Source organism: Elgaria multicarinata, chromosome 6, assembly GCF_023053635.1.
Source record: "Elgaria multicarinata webbii isolate HBS135686 ecotype San Diego chromosome 6, rElgMul1.1.pri, whole genome shotgun sequence".
In the NCBI taxonomy this organism is placed as follows: Eukaryota; Metazoa; Chordata; class Lepidosauria; order Squamata; family Anguidae; genus Elgaria; species Elgaria multicarinata.
In genome coordinates, this window is record NC_086176.1 from 11510912 (window position 1) to 11528287 (window position 17376).

Genomic DNA, 17376 nt, shown 5'->3' on the forward strand with positions numbered 1-17376 from the left:
CGCCCCATAGCTGAAGCTCTCTGGGCGGTTTACAAAAGTTCCTACTAATCTGTCAACCAAACTACACAATTAAAAATGGTTTTGCACTTACATCCACAGTTGGTTTTAAAAAGCAGCCACAAGAAGGCACAATCTGGATCAAAACCATAGAAGAGGTGGCTTTTTTAACCCTTTCCTGCATGCCATAATCCCAATGTAATCTACACATACACACACACACATGCTATTTTAGCAGCTTCGCTCCCAGGGCAAATAGCAGCTGTGTGTGTATGTAGTGGGGAGGATTTTCATCAAAGACATCAACATAGGAGGGAGAAGAACTATGTCCATATCCAAGTGCAGTTCAGTGCAGGCACTTCCCATGGCTGCTATTTAAAATAAAACACAGAGAATCAACTCCAAGGGTACATTTAACATAGATGTAGTTTAGGGGAGGGAATCGAACCATTATTTTTTTTTAGTTCAGATTCAGCTAGTACTGAAGTTGTTCCAGTCTTGTTCCAGTTCATGCTAATAAAGATTCAGTGACTCATGAACCATCCAGTTCAGTCCCAGTTCACGTGACAAAATTTCACTACCTTATAATGATCATTTGCATAGTGGGGGTTGGGCAAGCTAATACATCCAAAGCTTACAACTTAAGTGTGATCAAAAAGAACTATAAAGCATGAAACAAAAACATTCTAAGTAATTAAAGCATTTTATATTTTATTTGTACTGTTTAATATAGATACATTTACATACAGATGTATAGGATATAGATACATTTACGTAAATGAAGCAAGTGAATCAATTTTAAAGAACAAAATGAAAGAAGAAACCCAATAGTAAATATTTAGATTTGGAAATCCATAGCCTCCATTGAATACAGAGGTCCACAAGCTTTAACAAAATTGTTGGATTATTGTTTCTTGAAACATAATAAAATAAAAGCTTTTGCAAAATAGCGTTTCCATTTCATAGATTTTTAAAAAGAACATAAAATTTGGGTACAATAACTATTTTTACAGATGATATGTTTCCATACCCAAAGACATTTGATTCTATTTATATTTGTCTTTAATATTTTGACGTAGCTTTAAGTAACTAATTTACTGTCTCCTAAGCTTTTACGTTATTGGGCTGGTTTGCATGATGTGAACAGGCCCTACCATCTCGATTCGCATGACATGGCAAGCCACAGCAGTAAATTAATCCATGGTGGCCTGTTGTGTTGTGAAGACCATGTCATTGTCAAAAATGCTTTCATTGTTAATTTCAACTGGCACACACATACACACAGGGCCAATTCGCAAGATGGTGGCTTAGTTAAATCACAGGACCTGATTTCCATAATCATTGCCTGGGCACAGCTTGTCATGTCATCCAAACCCAGGCAGCATGACTTGTTACAGGGAGAAACGACCAAAAACCCTACAACAAACCCTCTACAATAACCCTACAACCCACCAGCATCCTAATTTAAATAAATCAATGTGGCTTAAATAATCCACAGTAGTTTATTTAGATTGTGCGAACCAGATCAGACACTGAAGGTCAGTGGGTGGAGCCTTGTATTATAAAGTGAGGCCTGAAGGCTCAGCAATGCAAGAGATGAATATGTCGCATTACTACAAATCTTGTTTAAATTTATGCTCCATAGTTAAAAGATTCAATCAGTACAGATGTAACCCAACAGTAATGAACCTGTGAAGATGAAAGAATATGCTCCATAGTTAAAAGATTCAATTAGTACAGATGTGACCCAACAGTAATGAACCTGTGAAGATGAAAGGATACATAAAACACCTAACAAGGAACAAGTATTTTCTGAAGTGAGATAGACACTCCCAATCTCTAATGAGCCTGACTACTAAAATTCATTTGCAGATTTGACAGTATTTCCGCAGCTTCAACCTTTGATTTTTGATTTTTATGAAATACAGGGGCTTTAAAGTCAATTACAGAGTTTCCAGGAAGACTGAAGTACTCTGCCCACCCCCGCACACACACACCATTTTCCAAGGGTTAACATTTTTAATTTCCAACTTGTGTCCATTTATTCTTTTATATAGCGATAGTCTAGTTAGGCCTACAGAAGTCGCAGAAGAGCATTGCTGGCACATGATGGCATAACGTATTAAAGGAAGTGCCAGTAAAAAAAGCCTTTGATGATGTCACTCATGTTGTCGGATTCCATGAGAGTAGATACAAAGACAGAAATGGCACCTTGGATTTTTGCAGGGGCTATTTCATGGGTTTGAATCCCTATTGGGTGGTTCATCTGCTAAGTGAACAGCTGCTGTTTGCAAACCCTGACACACTGAGAGAGACCCATCAAGTTTCAGGAGAGGCTGTAGATCTTTCAGTATGCATTGGGAAGGCTAAATTTAGCTGGGAGCTGAAGGTGGCAACCAGTGGTGCTCTGTTATTTGATCTATTGAACCTGACTAGCCTTGTAGCTTTCTTCATTTTCTCAATTTTAATTCTGCAGGTGCTTAAGATCTGGCGCAAATTCAATTATAAACCTTAGAGCTTGTTTGTAGTGTATTCTACATGGTACCTAGAACCATGGAGGAAGCGGGCAGCCATTTTCCAGAATAAGGTGCTGTTTATATGCCCATCATATGGTTGCCCTGTAGTATCCAGAAAGTGAACCTGCTGTTTGAACTAGCCAAGGTTAATGTTGAATGCTGTTGAAATCCTGAATTCCTCAAAGGCCTTCTTCCCATGGGTCTAGATGATGATATCATAGATGTATCTCAAATGGAGGAGGGCATTTGTTCTAAAGCATACTACTGTATGAGGCCAAAGGGGTATTCTTAACAATATGCAAATCTGACACAATTGTGTTTGGGGACAAAGTCAAAGCTGAACAGCCAGGAGTACGTTGACATCAGAAACAACATTCTGGATGGACTATAGTCCATCTTTCTGAGAAGTGTTAGTGCATAGGGCTTCGACATTCATGGGGTCAGAAATGTATTTTCTGGAAGACTGTCAGACAACAGTAAACCGCCCAGAGAGCTTCGGCTGTGGGGCGGTATATAAATGTAATTAAATAAATAAATAAATAAATAAACTACCATTTACTTAGGAAGTCTGCAGTATCCTGCAAATAACTAGGAGTGCTCATAGCAAGAGTAAGTTTAGAATCTATATAGCCTAACACCCCTGCAGTGAGAATCCCACTGCTAGAGAAAATAGGGCACCTGAGATTAGAATTTTGGCAGCAAACAGAACAGCTTCCCTGCCCTGGTGTTCTCCAGATGTGTTGGACTAGAGCTCACATAAACCTCAGCCAACATAGATAACAGCCAAACTGGCTGGGAATGATGGGAGTTGTGGAGCAACACATGAGAGGGCAGCAGGTCAGGGAAGGCTAAAATAGAAGGCCCCTGGCCAAAGCTATTGTGTTGAGTCTGTGTCTGTATTTTTGATTCTGTGCTTCTAGAGCAATTTCTTCAGGACACTGCATAGATCTTTTTTCTATTCCTCAAAGTGTGCAAAGGGAAGATAACTACCTCTAGAGTTTTGGGAAACCGCCTTGGTTTCCCATTGTAATCTAACTTGTTGATAAGCACAGCACCTCCTTTGTCAGCCTCTTTGACTATGTCAACATTGTTTCTGAGGCTGTGTCTGGCGTTAAGTTCTATTCTGTAGAGATTATGTGGCGAATTATGCTGCTTATCCACAATTTCAGCCTGAATACAAAATAATAGTTTGTAATCATTAAATCTCACACTAGATATCTTGTACGTAAACAACATGCAAGTGTGAGGTATGTAGAGTGCTAGTAATCTTCCTACACAGCCCACCTTAACTAGGATAAAAAGGTCCATTAATTTCCAATCTTTTCATGAGGGTTTTCCATTTAACAGTTGTTCCAACTGCTATTATGTGCACTTGTGGAGTCCAACTTCAGTCTTTCCAAACATGATTGACTAAAGATGGACGTTATAGCAAAATGAGATGCCACTAGCAGCTTGAATAATAGCATTAACACTTCCCTACATCTACAACACTCAATAATTATATTATGACTGTTATTGTTGTTTATTTCATTTCTATACCACCCAACAGCCGAAGCTCTCTGGGCGGTTCACAACATATACCGTCTCTGTGGATATGATCTCCAGATCCCTCTCCTTCAAGGTTGACAAGCCCAGTACAGATATCAAAATAGTTATTAATCCACAAACACAGCTTTAAATTCTCTGTTATTCCATTTGGTTTCATATTTTTATTTGTAACCTAACAGTAAACAAACAGAAGTTGAAAAAAGCACTTCAGATAGGCTGATGCATGAAATCCTCAATGCATGATATACATAAGAGCACAATATGACAGATACAATCAAACATGAAGCCTGACTCTAAAGTTGCATTCAAATAGGTAGTTCTCAGGAAAGAGGCTTGTCGAAGGTGAATAAACATACAGACGATCAGTGCATATGTATTTAGAGATTTGTGGGTGCACATATACAGGAGTTTGTTAGATCTACTAGGTAGAGGAATGAACATCCATGCTGCTAGTAAAACATGCTGGGTTCCTTTTGCCTCCTTCCCTTAGTCTGACCGAGTGTTATCAATGAACAATCACTGTGATTAAGACTCAGGGGGAAGTATCCTATGCCGCCAGTGCACTACTGGCACTTACCAGTAGCGCAGCAGAAAACTAGCAGTTGCTCAAGCAACCAGAAAGAGCAGAAATGCCAGTTTTCGGAACAGAGGCCAGGGGAGCTCACTCATTTCAGGGGTTGCGTTTAGAAGTGCTAGTAGCTCTTGCGCTAACGGTGAGCCCCACAGGCGCAACGGAATTTTCAGAGGTGCAGTGCCAATATGAGACACTGACCAGGATCCCCTCAGAATGAATAGCCGTGTGCTTCGGCAGTGCGATATAGAACATCTCTCCAAAAGAGGACATAAGCCACCCTTCCTATTCCTGAATACTGCCCTCAAAGAATAGGGAGCATATGCAGATGAGCACCCTACAAAAATAAGCTGGTACAAAGCCAAAGCCACTCTACACGCCGCCCTAAGATCCTTGTGGCATAGAGCAGGATACAAAAGTTTTAATGAATTTCATAAATATTGCGACTTCTGCATGCCCCATCCAATGCAAAGCCCAAGTCGAGCTCATCTCATGCAAGGGTAGTCAGCACCAATGGGAAATGCATCACATTTGTCATGACTGTTTGAAGTTGCAACTGCTTAAAACAGAGGCTTCAGTTCATATCACCAAAGTCCTTTAGAAGCCATAATATATTATCTTGGTGGGTATTAAAGAATGCTTCATAGAAAAAGTATGCTAATACTGGATACCTTTGTCCAAAGGCAAAAAGTGCTGAGGTTCTCTTGAATCTAAAAGCTACATAAATAAAAATCTTTTTAACCTTTGTTTAAAGAACTATCAGATTGGTTTACTCTACATATAAAAGGGAAACCCATCCACCCATCTATTATTTTTAAAGCAATTTTTATTATTAAGCACCTAAATACAATTAGCAATCCATTTAAAGCTATAATCCTAAGCATGCTTACTTAGACGTAAGGCCCACTGAAATTGCCGAGGGACTGAACAGAAAGTTTGTTTATACAGTAGTTCCAATTATTCCTTTCCCACCTTTCCAAATACATATACTTTCATGTGGACTTGCAAGATAAAGATAGAATCATAGAATCATAGAATAGCAGAGTTGGAAGGGGCCTACAAGGCCATCGAGTCCAACCCCCTGCTCAATGTAGGAATCCACCCTAAAGCATCCCTGACAGATGGTTGTCCAGCTGCCTCTTGAATGCCTCTAGTGTGGGAGAGCCCACAACCTCCCTAGGTAGCTGATTCCATTGTCGCACTGCTCTTACAGTCAGGAAGTTTTTCCTGATGTCCAGCCGGAATCTGGCTTCCTTACATTAATACATTAATAAAATCACAGTAAACAATAATAAAATATAACAACCCATTAGGATCGTTCTCACAGGGCAGCTGATTATAGAAGGCCCTTAGGGAAAAGGAGGGCAGGCTGGCTGAATCAGGCTCTGAAGTGGTCTCTGACTTTGTCTGTCTGCTTCTCTAAGTCTTGGAATTCTTTTCACTGGGCAGTTGGTGGTAGAGCCCTGTATCCAGCTAGAGGAGACTCTGAGATGGTGGGTGGCTGCTAAGTATACCACATTTTGTCAATTCCTGCTTATATAAAGTTACAAATTCTTCAAATATTCCAGTCAAAAATAGATCAATAAATGGGGGCTTGAGAACCAATAATAATAATAAAAATAAATTTATTACCCGCCTCTCCAATTAGATTGAGGCAGGGAACAACAGCAAGCATAAAATATATAAAATATTGATTAAAAACATAGTATACACTGGTTGTTTTTTTAAAAAAAAACAACCTAAAAGCATCCTAAAATTCCACTGGATATCATTCAGTCAACTTCCAGGTTTTTTCCACCTCCTTGTTAATTAGTTTCCTCCACCCCTTTGTATTTTCAATGCCCCCCAACATCATGCCATCAGCAAGTCAACACCACATTCTCACCACCCCGCTCAAGATTCCTAAAAAAAAAAAAATCCCTCAAAATTAATTGGGTCCCAAAACTGATATTTGAGAAAGTTGACTAGTTAATCGTCCACTTTGGATGTTTGCCCCTTCAACTACTTTTTAATGCAGTGGTGTGAACGCTTGGATCAAGAAGATTTCCCTTCTGGTGCCGTGCTTCCCATGGCACAATGCTATTACTTTCTAACCTCATACAAAAAAATTAAAAATAAATCTCTCAGCTGAATGGAAGCTGCTCCCCACTGCACCACACCAAACCTTCTATCGTGGAACTTTTCCACATCAACTTCTCAGCTGAGGAAGCCATGAGCACCTGTCATGGCCTTCCGACACCTTGTCTTAGATTTGGGGGATTTTCACACAGACATACCAGCCAGACCTAATAGGCCTCTCCACTGTTCCAGATAAATTAAGAGCATGGCATAGAAGACACCTAATATTCCCCTGCATATGCAGATAGAGCTGTCTTTTAGGGGAGTTTTCCCACCCTTATAGACCTTATTTATTTATTCACTCATTTATTCAATATATTTCTATACCACCTTTCTGCAAGGCACTCAAGGTGGTTCACAATTTTTTAATACTGAAACAAACAAATGTTACCAAAAAGAAAAACAAAACACACCACCAGAATACAGTTCTCTGAGGTGGCTGAAGGTCTCTTCAAGAGCTGATGAGAACTCCGTAGCTTGGGCTTCTTGTCTTCTGTCTTAACAAGATTTGAAAATCACAGCTTTAGATTATCACAGCAAATACTAAGAATTATGCAAGCCTTTACTAGTTCAGATTGCTGACAAGAACAGAAACATTTATCTAGGATGACAGAAAGTGTTGGGTGGAGTTGAGCTACCTTTGATATATAAGTCTTGTTTTATTCATTTCAGAAAAGCACCATACATTCTAAATCTGTGCAGGATTTCCCAACTTGGCTTTATTTATCAATCGTTAAGCTCCTCTTCAAAAAAAGGTCTTCCCAAAGCAGCTTACAATTATTATTATTATTATTATTATTATTATTTATTTATATAGCACCATCAATGTACATGGTGCTCTACAGAGTAAATCAGTATCGTAAAACTTTTAAAACAAAAACTAAATCTAATTTTTTCAAAATTAAAACAGCAGCCATGCAATCACCTCCAAAAGTGTCTTTTACTGCCTACCAGAATACAGCCCCCAGAAAATTCCTGTCTGGTTTTTCTTTCTTTCTTATTTTACAGTTTGCCTAATTGTCTATTGCCAGCAAACGTTTCACAAGATTGAGCAAAAACATAAAGTAGATCCTCAGGATCAACCTGATTTAAAGATAATATACTGAAGAAATCTCCAGTGTTTCAGCATAAAAGAATATAACCCAGACAATGAGATCCACTGTATTTTACATAAAATTATGAATTCTTTATCAGTTGTTTTCCCTTTTTCTGTAAGGCAATGCTTCCATCTGGCCACAGCAAGAACTAAGGAACAAACAACTTTGCCTTCATTTCAATGTGCAGCTCTACAAACTATACAGAATCATGCTAGAGGGCAATCAGGTTGGAGAAGGCTAGCTCAGATAGTCAGCAAGTTTTCAGAAGCAGAAATGTGCTGTATTTGTTATAGGAAAGGGTAATGACTATGCCCTCCTTAGAGTTGTATATAAGTTGCAGATTCCAATCTTGTGATACAGAAAATATAAAATGAAACAATAAAATAGCAGTGTTTTATTAGCGTTCGATGAGAAAAAGTGCAAGATATTCATTTCACATAAGATAAATCACTGACATCTCAGACCAAGTTATGCCCTAAAGACTACAATTATATACATGTTTGTGTATTAAATGTGTTATGTTATAGAATACCTATGCTAAGAGCAATTAAGATTCTGGTGCAGAGGCTCTACAATATTATGTACACCAGCCTTGCAAATAAGCCCTCAAAAGTTACTGGCCTACAAAAACTTTTACTAGCATGCGAGTGACTAGCAATGGGAAAGCATTCCATTTCTATGCAGGAGAGGGGTCTTCCCTGCTCTAGCAGCCTGTTTGGACTAGCAGAGGGAGAGTATTGCATTTCTATCCAAGGGAGGGGTCTTCTCTCCTCCATCAGCCTGCTCACTCACTTGTAGGCCAAACAGGCTAGTGCTTAACTACAAGACTAGTATACACATTACACATACCTAACACACAGGCAAAAATGCATCACCATTCTATCCAAGTGTATGAGTTAAGGAAGCCTTTTTAAATATTTACAGCCATTCATCTCCTTCCCAGAAATACATCAACAGGAGAACCCATGCATATTAGAAAAGCTTGACCTACTAAGAGAACTGAATTACCTTTGATAAACCACATCAGGCCATTAACGCAAGAAGCTCGACTGCCATAGCCCAGCAATCCCAAACCATTCAACCCTCATAAAACAGTAATGAGGGAGAATCTTCCAGTCAAACAGAGATTCTTTTTATCTCAGGGTTGAAGGAAGAAATCTACCTTGTATATAAAGATCAGATTTTCCCCCAGTAAAGATTTGCATTCATTTTCAAGTGCTCTTTAAAAGCTTGTTGGAGCTTCTTTCTTCCTCAGTAGGTCAAAGATAAGGACCTATAGTAAACAGTCCCATTCTGCTGTGCAGAATGGACTAACAGACTCTCTTGCTTCACACTTTAATTACACCATTTCCCAATACATCACCATAACAAACTCTGAAGAGGCATTCATTCACAGCAAAACATGGATCTCCATATTTTCTTGAAGGATTCATTTCTTAATGTAATCCTCACACTGAGGAACTGTAATAGATCTGCCACGAAGGTTGGTGGCACAGTTCTCAATGTGCTGAAATGATTACTGAAGAAAGTGACTATTTCCCCCCACAAAAGAACAACGCTGTCTTGTCTCGGAGCTGCAAGCCCGAGGCAATTAAGCATGTTGCATACAAGGTAATTAGGAATCCAGAGAATGAAATAAATAATAAGGTAACTGGTACCAGTAACAAGGATATAAAGTTAGTTCACAATGAACATTTAGGTAATTGTTATCAAAATGTAAATGGCAAAGCAGCGTGGATAATATCCAAAGAGAGCATGCTGAGATGAAAAGGATTGTGTAAAAAATGGAGAGACATCAGGGTCAGAGTGAACTTAAAGATGTTGGTGAGATATAAACATCAAATTACATATTTAGATGTTTGGGGGGGGATTATGTGCTTAGGTTTAATTAGTAATTAGTGAAGAATTGCTTTGCTGAAGACATAACCAAATTAACTGTTATCTAACTTGAAAAGTTATGTTTAAGTTTCTGTATGTGTGTTTTGATCATCAAAGATTCTTTTAGAAATCAAGATAGTGAACTCAGATTTATGAAACAGCAATTAGTACTAACATATTGGCAGTGAAATAGTATCCTAGAAACTGTTCAAATACAGTGTGATTCGAGGGTGAGATAGCTTCTTTGATATCGAACCTCCTTGCCTGTGATACTGCCAGACTACTCTCTGGAGAAGTCCTGATAAGTAAAAGGGACTCAGCAATACTCTCAATGAATGCTTAAGAAATGTAGCTTTAACTGCTTTTAAATACTACAGTACTTGTAGTCTAACCGGAAACTTATATTTGCATCAATAAAAGAAAAAACGGTTTCAAGGATTCCTGTACTATAACTACTGTTAGTAGAATACCTGGACTGCAACCCACTAGGTGTACACTTTCCGGAGAAGTATTTTAATCTGCTATTGCAAGGTAAAGAGGCAACTAAATGATTCCAAAGTACTGAACTATAGACATATAGCTCAAACAATGTCCCTAATCCATAACAGAACTTTACAGAATCTTTAACCTGACAACTAGCCAAGCAATAAATACTGTGCAACTATAACTCCAAGAATTACAGTTAGAATTGAATTATCTTCCACACTCATGTACAACACAAAGTGTGAATGGAAAGACACCATCAGAACAGATACCATTGGTGGAATGGCTTCCCCCTATTCCATTGCAATCCCACAGTGCACTCCAAAGTCTGCTCTAGGAGGCTGGAACACCCTTCAGAGCAGATTTGGGGACATGCAGGGGGAGGGGAAGTCTTTGGACGGTATCCAAAAAGTCCACTCATACTCTTTGGATATCATCCAAACAATACAAGGTAGATCTGTGCATTTAGGTCTATTACAAACCTATTGGTTGTATACGAGTATATTGACTTTTCCCTAATTTGGGGGCTTCTGGCTATTTCTTAAATCTAATTTTTTTAAATTATATTGTTCCTTTTATCTTGTAGGCCACCTTGGTAGGGTTCCACCTTTGAATAGCTAAAAATATTTTTTAGTAAATAAATAAAAATAATTTAACAACTGATATGCCTTCCCAAAAGAATCCTGGGAACTGTGGTATGACAAGAAAAGCACTGAGATTTAGGTTAGATATTCTCTCTTACAACCAGTTTTAAGTATGTGATGTAGATCTGTCCTTCAAACGTCTCTCTATAAAATCTTCTTAATTATAACTATGATAAACAGTGCTTTTGAGAACAGAGAAGCATTAGTTCTGTGAATATTACGGTTATTCTCGTATTATATAATAGCAAACCAAAATCTGCCAACAAAAACACACCCAATTGGGAGCTGCAAACACTATTCGCTCCAAGTCAGTTTTCACAATTGACCATTCACTTCCACAAACAACTGCTTGTGTGAACAATTTATTTACTTACAAGATGTATATACTGCTCTACATCCAACAGGATTCCCAAGCAGTGATCAACAAAAGAAGTAAACAGATTCAAAATATAATATTAACATATTTTAAATCAGGTAACAATAAAATCATGGCTGGTCAATCAGGGAAGGCTTGTTTAAATAAAAGTGTTTTCAGTAGGCGCCAAAGACAAAACTGCATAGGAGCCTTCCCCAAATAAAAAGACAGAGGCTTCCACAGGGAGAGAACCACTACAATGGCACTACTCTGAGTGGACTCCATAAGAGTGGACCCCAGATGGAGCATCTCAACTGATGAGGTCAGTGACCAGGGACAGGTTGGTAAGGGAGAAGGCACTCTCCCAACTATCCTGGTCCCAAGTTGCTTAGTGCTTTATACTCCAATAACATAACCGTAAACCTGGCCCAGTAGTAGATAGTAGTAGACAGGCAGCCAGTGCAGTTCTCAGCAAAAGAATTGTACGTGGAAAAGGGGCAGCTCTCAACAAAAGCATTCAGCACTAGCAGCAGCCCCTAGACCAGCCGTAAGGGCAGCCCCACACAGAACATGTAGCAGTGATCCAGTCTTGAGGTTACTAGTGCCTGTACCACTGTGGTCAAGTTATTCACATGAGTCCTACAGCATCAAAGCAGCAAACCCATGCAAGCACTTCCTTTCTTTTCTACAAACTCAAGAAATCACATCGCCATTTTATCCCATTTTTTAAAAATATGCAATTTTATTTGTTTTTCAAACGATTTACATATAACAAGAACTTGGAAACTTATAACATGACAAAAATATCACTGGATATTAGATATACACTTCAAAAAGTTGAGCTATGAGCTCTTATACCATCACTACGCCAAAGAAATTACAGATTCAGAAATGTTACATGAAAAAAGTTGTGTGACTTTGCAGAGCAACGTTTGAGTGACAGGTGGTTTAGGACGCAAGGAATTTCTATTGATAAAAGGAATTAAAATTAACCATGTCATCAGAAATCCATCCTACTTACTTGTGCCTCTAGCTAACAACCTTTTATTTATTTATTGTTGTTGCTGCTGCTAACATCAACTTTGCTGCAAGAGTGATATCAAAATTTATTTCAAACCAACTTTCAGTAAGATACAATTTGATGTGTTATTTCCAATACTTGAGCCAATATTGTCTTCCCAGAAGCTTTTATAAACGGACAAGACCACCACATGTGAATAAGAGTACTTCATTCACGACACCCATTTCAAGACGGGATGAGGGATTTATGTAGTGTAGCTCTACTGGAGTTAAATGCCACTTGTGTATTAGTTTGAAAATGCACTCTCTTATGAAGGCCAAAACTGTTTTCAGGGGAGCGTTGCTCCACATTGTTTCACAAACTACATCTGAAATAGACACACCTAAATCAGCCCCCAAAGCTTTGAGTCTCCAGAGGTACCACTTCAGCTTATCAGCATTATCACTGCAGCCTTTATATTATTGGGCTGTTGCACTTCTGTGAACTGGAAATTTCACACAGGTTCATGTCTCCCTGCTCTTCTCCTTACCCTCCTCAGTGGACCTAATCCTCCTTATTATGCAGCCCACCAAAGGACAGCAGACTGGCATTCTCAGCTGGGTAAAATCTTCACTCTTTCTCCCAGCTGTGCCACTTGACAGAGGTTGAGTGACTGGGCTGAAGTAACTTTTACTCTTGAAAAGGCTCAATCCCACCTGCTGTGCTGCCCAGAGAGAGAGAGGAAGGGCAGAGGCAACGGCTACTCTTCCAAGAAGCAGCCACTGCTACCTCCTTCTCTTGGTCCCAATCATCCCTAGTGTATCACAGAGAGAGAATGAGAAAACACGTGAAAGGGGAAGGTGGCTGCCCTACAAAGACGACAGCCACCACCTTTCAATGTTCACCCACCTGCACCCCGGGGCAGTGTGTCAGTGGGAGTTGGTCTGAACTGGCTCAGTGAACTGGCACAGTGCCTCCCAGAGACAGAGGGTGAACAAGCAAGCAGAAACTGCTCCCACAAGTAGCATCCACTACTTCGTCTCATTTACGTACTCTCTTGGCAACCCAGTGGAGACCTATTCTCCTTGCTGAACCTCGCAGCAGCAGGGGAAATAAGCCATCTGAGGCGGCTGTCCCTTGCAGTTGTAACTCAGTTGCCGGCTTTTGCAAGCGAGCAGCAGCTGCCCTATGCCACCTGCCCTCTGAGGATGTAGAGAAGGAGGTGCTGATGCTGCCAGCCGTGCAGGCAGGCGCACAGCAGAGGAGTGGGGCCCACTCACTCACTGACCCACCCACTCACCCCGGAGGACCCTCCTCTCAATGGGGTCGGCCTCTTCACCGCAGCAGGGATCAGCTTTGGTGGGGCCCAGGCTGCTGCCCGCCGGTGCCAAGCCCTGATGCTGCCCCGCTGCGCAGGGGGTTGGACTCGATGGCCTTGCAGGACCCTTCCAACTCTGCTATTCTATGATTCTATAGACTCTCACCTGCAGCGAAGTGTAAAGGGGTGGATTTCCGCCCGGCCATATCCTTGGCGTTGACGTTGGCGGCATCCACCAGGCGCCTGACCCGGGTCACGTCCCCATTGCGGCAGGCCTCGAGCAGCTCCCGAAAGGCGCCGCTCCCCACGGGCGGGGGAGGCGGCTGCAACGGCGGAGCAGGCGGGTCCGGGCTCTCCGCGGCGGCTGGGCTGGACGCAGCCGAGGACGACGACGACGACGAGGAGGAGGAGCCGGAGCTGCTGCTGCTGCTGCTGGCGGCGGCGCTGCTGGCCCCGGAGCCCGGCGGCTGAGGAGGCCCAGGGGCCTCGCCGACGCTCTCCGGAGAGAAAGGCCTCTCTGCCGCCGCCGCCCCTTCCCGGCCGCTGCTGGCGGGGGCCTCACCCTCTGTTCCGGCCAGAGTGGGCCGCTGCTGAAGGGAAGCTCCGGTGGGGGAAAGGCTGGGGCTGCGCGGCGGCGGCGACGACACGGGCGCCTGGGCCGGGTGATGAGGCGGAGGGTGAGGGTGGTGATGATGCTGCTGCGAGCGACGCGACGACGACGATGATGCCGCCGCCATTTCCCAGCTCCTAGGAGCGCTCTGGTCCTGTCACTGCGGCAACGGAGACGGAGCACCCGCCCTCCCTTCCGGCTGCCCGCGACCAATCACAGCCCGGCCCGGGGGAGGTGACGTCAGGCGTTGTGATGGTGACGGGAGGCAGAGGGGCCGATTCACGACGCGCGGCCTAAAAGTAGGGCTGGTGCTCTGGGGCGGGCTGCGCGGCGGCGAAACACGCGTCTCGTTTTCCAGGTCGGTAATAGGAGGGCCGCAAAGGCGGCTCACAATAAAAACATGAAGGGCGCAGGCCTATACATGTGTGGACAGATGAGAGTCCTACAACTCCCAGCATTCCCCAGCCAGCCATGCTGAATGCTGGGAGTTATAGGACTTATAGAATCATAGACTAGTAGAGTTGGAAGGGACCTACAAGGCCATCGAGTCCAACCCCCTGCTCAATGCAGGAATCCACCTCAAAGCATCCCTGACAGATGGTCGTCCAGCTGTCTCTCGAAGGCCTCTAGTGTGGGAGAGCCCACAACCTCCCTAGGTCATTGATTCCATTGTCGTACTGCTCTAACAGGACGTTTTTCCTGATGTCCAGCTGGAATCTGGCTTCCTTTAACTTGAGCCCGTTATGCCGTGTCCTGCACTCTGGGAGGATCGAGAAGAGATCCTGGCCCTCCTCTGTGTGACAATCTTTTAAGTATTTGAAGAGTGCTCTCATGTCTCCCCTCAATCTTCTCTTCTCCAGGCTAAACATGCCCAGTTCTTTCAGTCTCTCTTCATAGGGCTTTGTTTCCAGACCCCTGACCATCTTGGTTGCCCTCCTCTGAACACGCTCCAGCTTGTTAGCATCCTTCTTGAATTGTGGAGCCCAGAACTGGATGCGATACTCTAGATTGCTAGTGTATCTCATCCATAATACTTGGGGATTTCTACATGGGGGGGGGGGGGGCTAATGGAGCCAGAAATACTGCTGGAGACTAAGAGCTTCTCTACATGAATGATTTATTGCACACTAATAATTGGCCACTCACAGAAGTTTGCAGGTCCTTTACATGATGCTGTCAACCTCCAGAGGGGCTCTCACACCTTCCCCCAGTAATCTTGCTTTTAAAAAGATAAAAGATAATGCATTATTTAAAATTACCACAGGCCACTAGATGGTACTATTTCATTTAACTTTATGGAGCATTGCCACGGGGGGGGGGGGGGGGGGGGGAGTTTTCAATTACAAATCATGTGGTCACCATCTAAAGAAACCGTAGTCCACATGGAAAGACCCCAGAGGAAGAAAAAAGGGTAAGGGTGTGTGTGTTTTTCCTTAACGAAGAGACACTCTCTGTTAATAGTTGTGGCAAAGTGGCCAGGTACATTTTTGTTAGGGATGATGGATGGTTGACTGTTCTCAAAGTTAGTTGTTCCTTAAGGGTGCAATTTTATGCCTGTTTAGTCAGAAAGAATTGCTGCAACTCCAAGAATTCCACAGCCAGCCATGCTGGCTAGAGAACCTTAGGAGTTGAAGGACATTTTTCTGTCTAAACATTCATAGGATTGCACAGTCTCCTGAAAAGTAGCATGCATTTTTCCCTCTTCTAAAGAAGGACAATCTAAGGCTGTGTGTGTGAAAAGGAACAGACTAGAATTTTTGGAGAGAGACACTTAGGCTAATTTTTATTTATTTATTTTTTATTTTTTGAGATCTGGGGATATTCTCTCTCTCTCTCTCCAGATCTGATGTGGGAGCAGTGGACTTTGACTGTCTGCTGGAACGTCACCTATGCCCAACCTGTATATTTGCAAATAAACCTCAATATTGTTTTTTAAAAAAACACAAGTTTTCAGTGACCTCTTTCAAAGGAAACTAAATTCAGGTAAGCCCTGAATCCCCGGGACTTTTCACCACTCAGAGGAGTTGGAGTGAGCGTGTGATGCGGTCAATTTTTTCTGGTATTGGTATAGTTTTAGAGTATATTACTTGGATGACCACATGGGGGCAGCCTCACTGAATTTTCTAGTCTACATTTATTCTACAATAACTAGCAGAATCTTTTCTAGTGTGCGGAAATGTTACTCTAAGACAGTTGTTCCCAAACTTTCGGCCTCCAGGAAACCCTTTCCACATGAACTCAACCACTAAGGAATTTCTGCATGTCTGCCAGGATTCTGGGGCATGCTGTAGGGGGCATACTCTGTCCAGACAGAGTACTGGCCAAGCCTCTTGGGTCTCAATGTGGATCAAGAGGGCACCCAAAAATACACTAAACATTGTAGGAGAAAATGGATAGTGATGGGCTAGTTGTCTTTCAGGGAAGCTTGTCTGCCATTACAGATCTTCTCAATGAAGAACGCTTGCTAAACCTCTTAAACTCCCCCAGTACGCATGTAAGGCCCTTTTCTCATTAATGTTGGAAGTGCAACGTTAGGGGCATGGCCAGAAGGCAATTCAACATGGGAGGAGCATCCTCTCAAGCATTTCTTGAACAATGGCCGATGAATATCCTCTCTGAACGAGTGTGTTCATATACACATTCAAAGACTTTAACATTGGCTGTAGAGCAGAGGTGCAGAACTCAGGCTGGGAGCTGAATCCAACCCTCCAAGGTTGCGAATCTGGCCCTCTGGGATTCTCCAGAAGGCCACGCCCCCTCCCCCTGGCTCCACCCTCAAACACTGATTGCTTGGTGGTCTCCCAGCTGTTGTGCAGTTTTTGGCTTTATATTTGACTCCTCGCTCTCCTTTACTCCTCACATCGAGGCAGTAGCTAAATCCTGTCGTTTCTTCCTGTATAATATTGCCAGGATTCGACCATTTTTGTCTGTCTCTTCTGCCAAGACTCTCGTTCACGCACTGGTTATCTCTCGGTTGGACTACTGCAACCTTCTTCTCTCTGGCCTTCCTTCGTCTCACATCAGTCCGCTGGTCTCTGTCCACCACTCTGCCGCTAAGATCATCTTCTTGGCCCGCCGCTCTGACCATGTCACTCCACTTCTGAAATCTCTTCATTGGCTTCCAATTCACTTCAGAATCCAATATAAACTTCTCCTACTGACCTTCAAAGCTCTTCACTGCCTAGCTCCTGCCTATCTCTCCTCTCTCATCTCACACTATCGCCCCGCTCGGGCTCTCCGC

At 42.4% G+C, this 17376-nt stretch overlaps 1 protein-coding gene across 1 annotated transcript in view; it reads right to left on the bottom strand.

The window, feature by feature from the left end:
- Window positions 1-14262, bottom strand: part of TNKS (tankyrase) — a 110286-nt gene extending 96024 nt beyond the window's left edge. Inside the window, exon 1 of the mRNA XM_063128440.1 lies at window positions 13692-14262. Coding sequence (XP_062984510.1) covers window positions 13692-14262 — 571 coding nt within the window. The remainder of the gene's footprint in view (window positions 1-13691) is intronic.
- Window positions 14263-17376: the final 3114 nt, after the last annotated feature.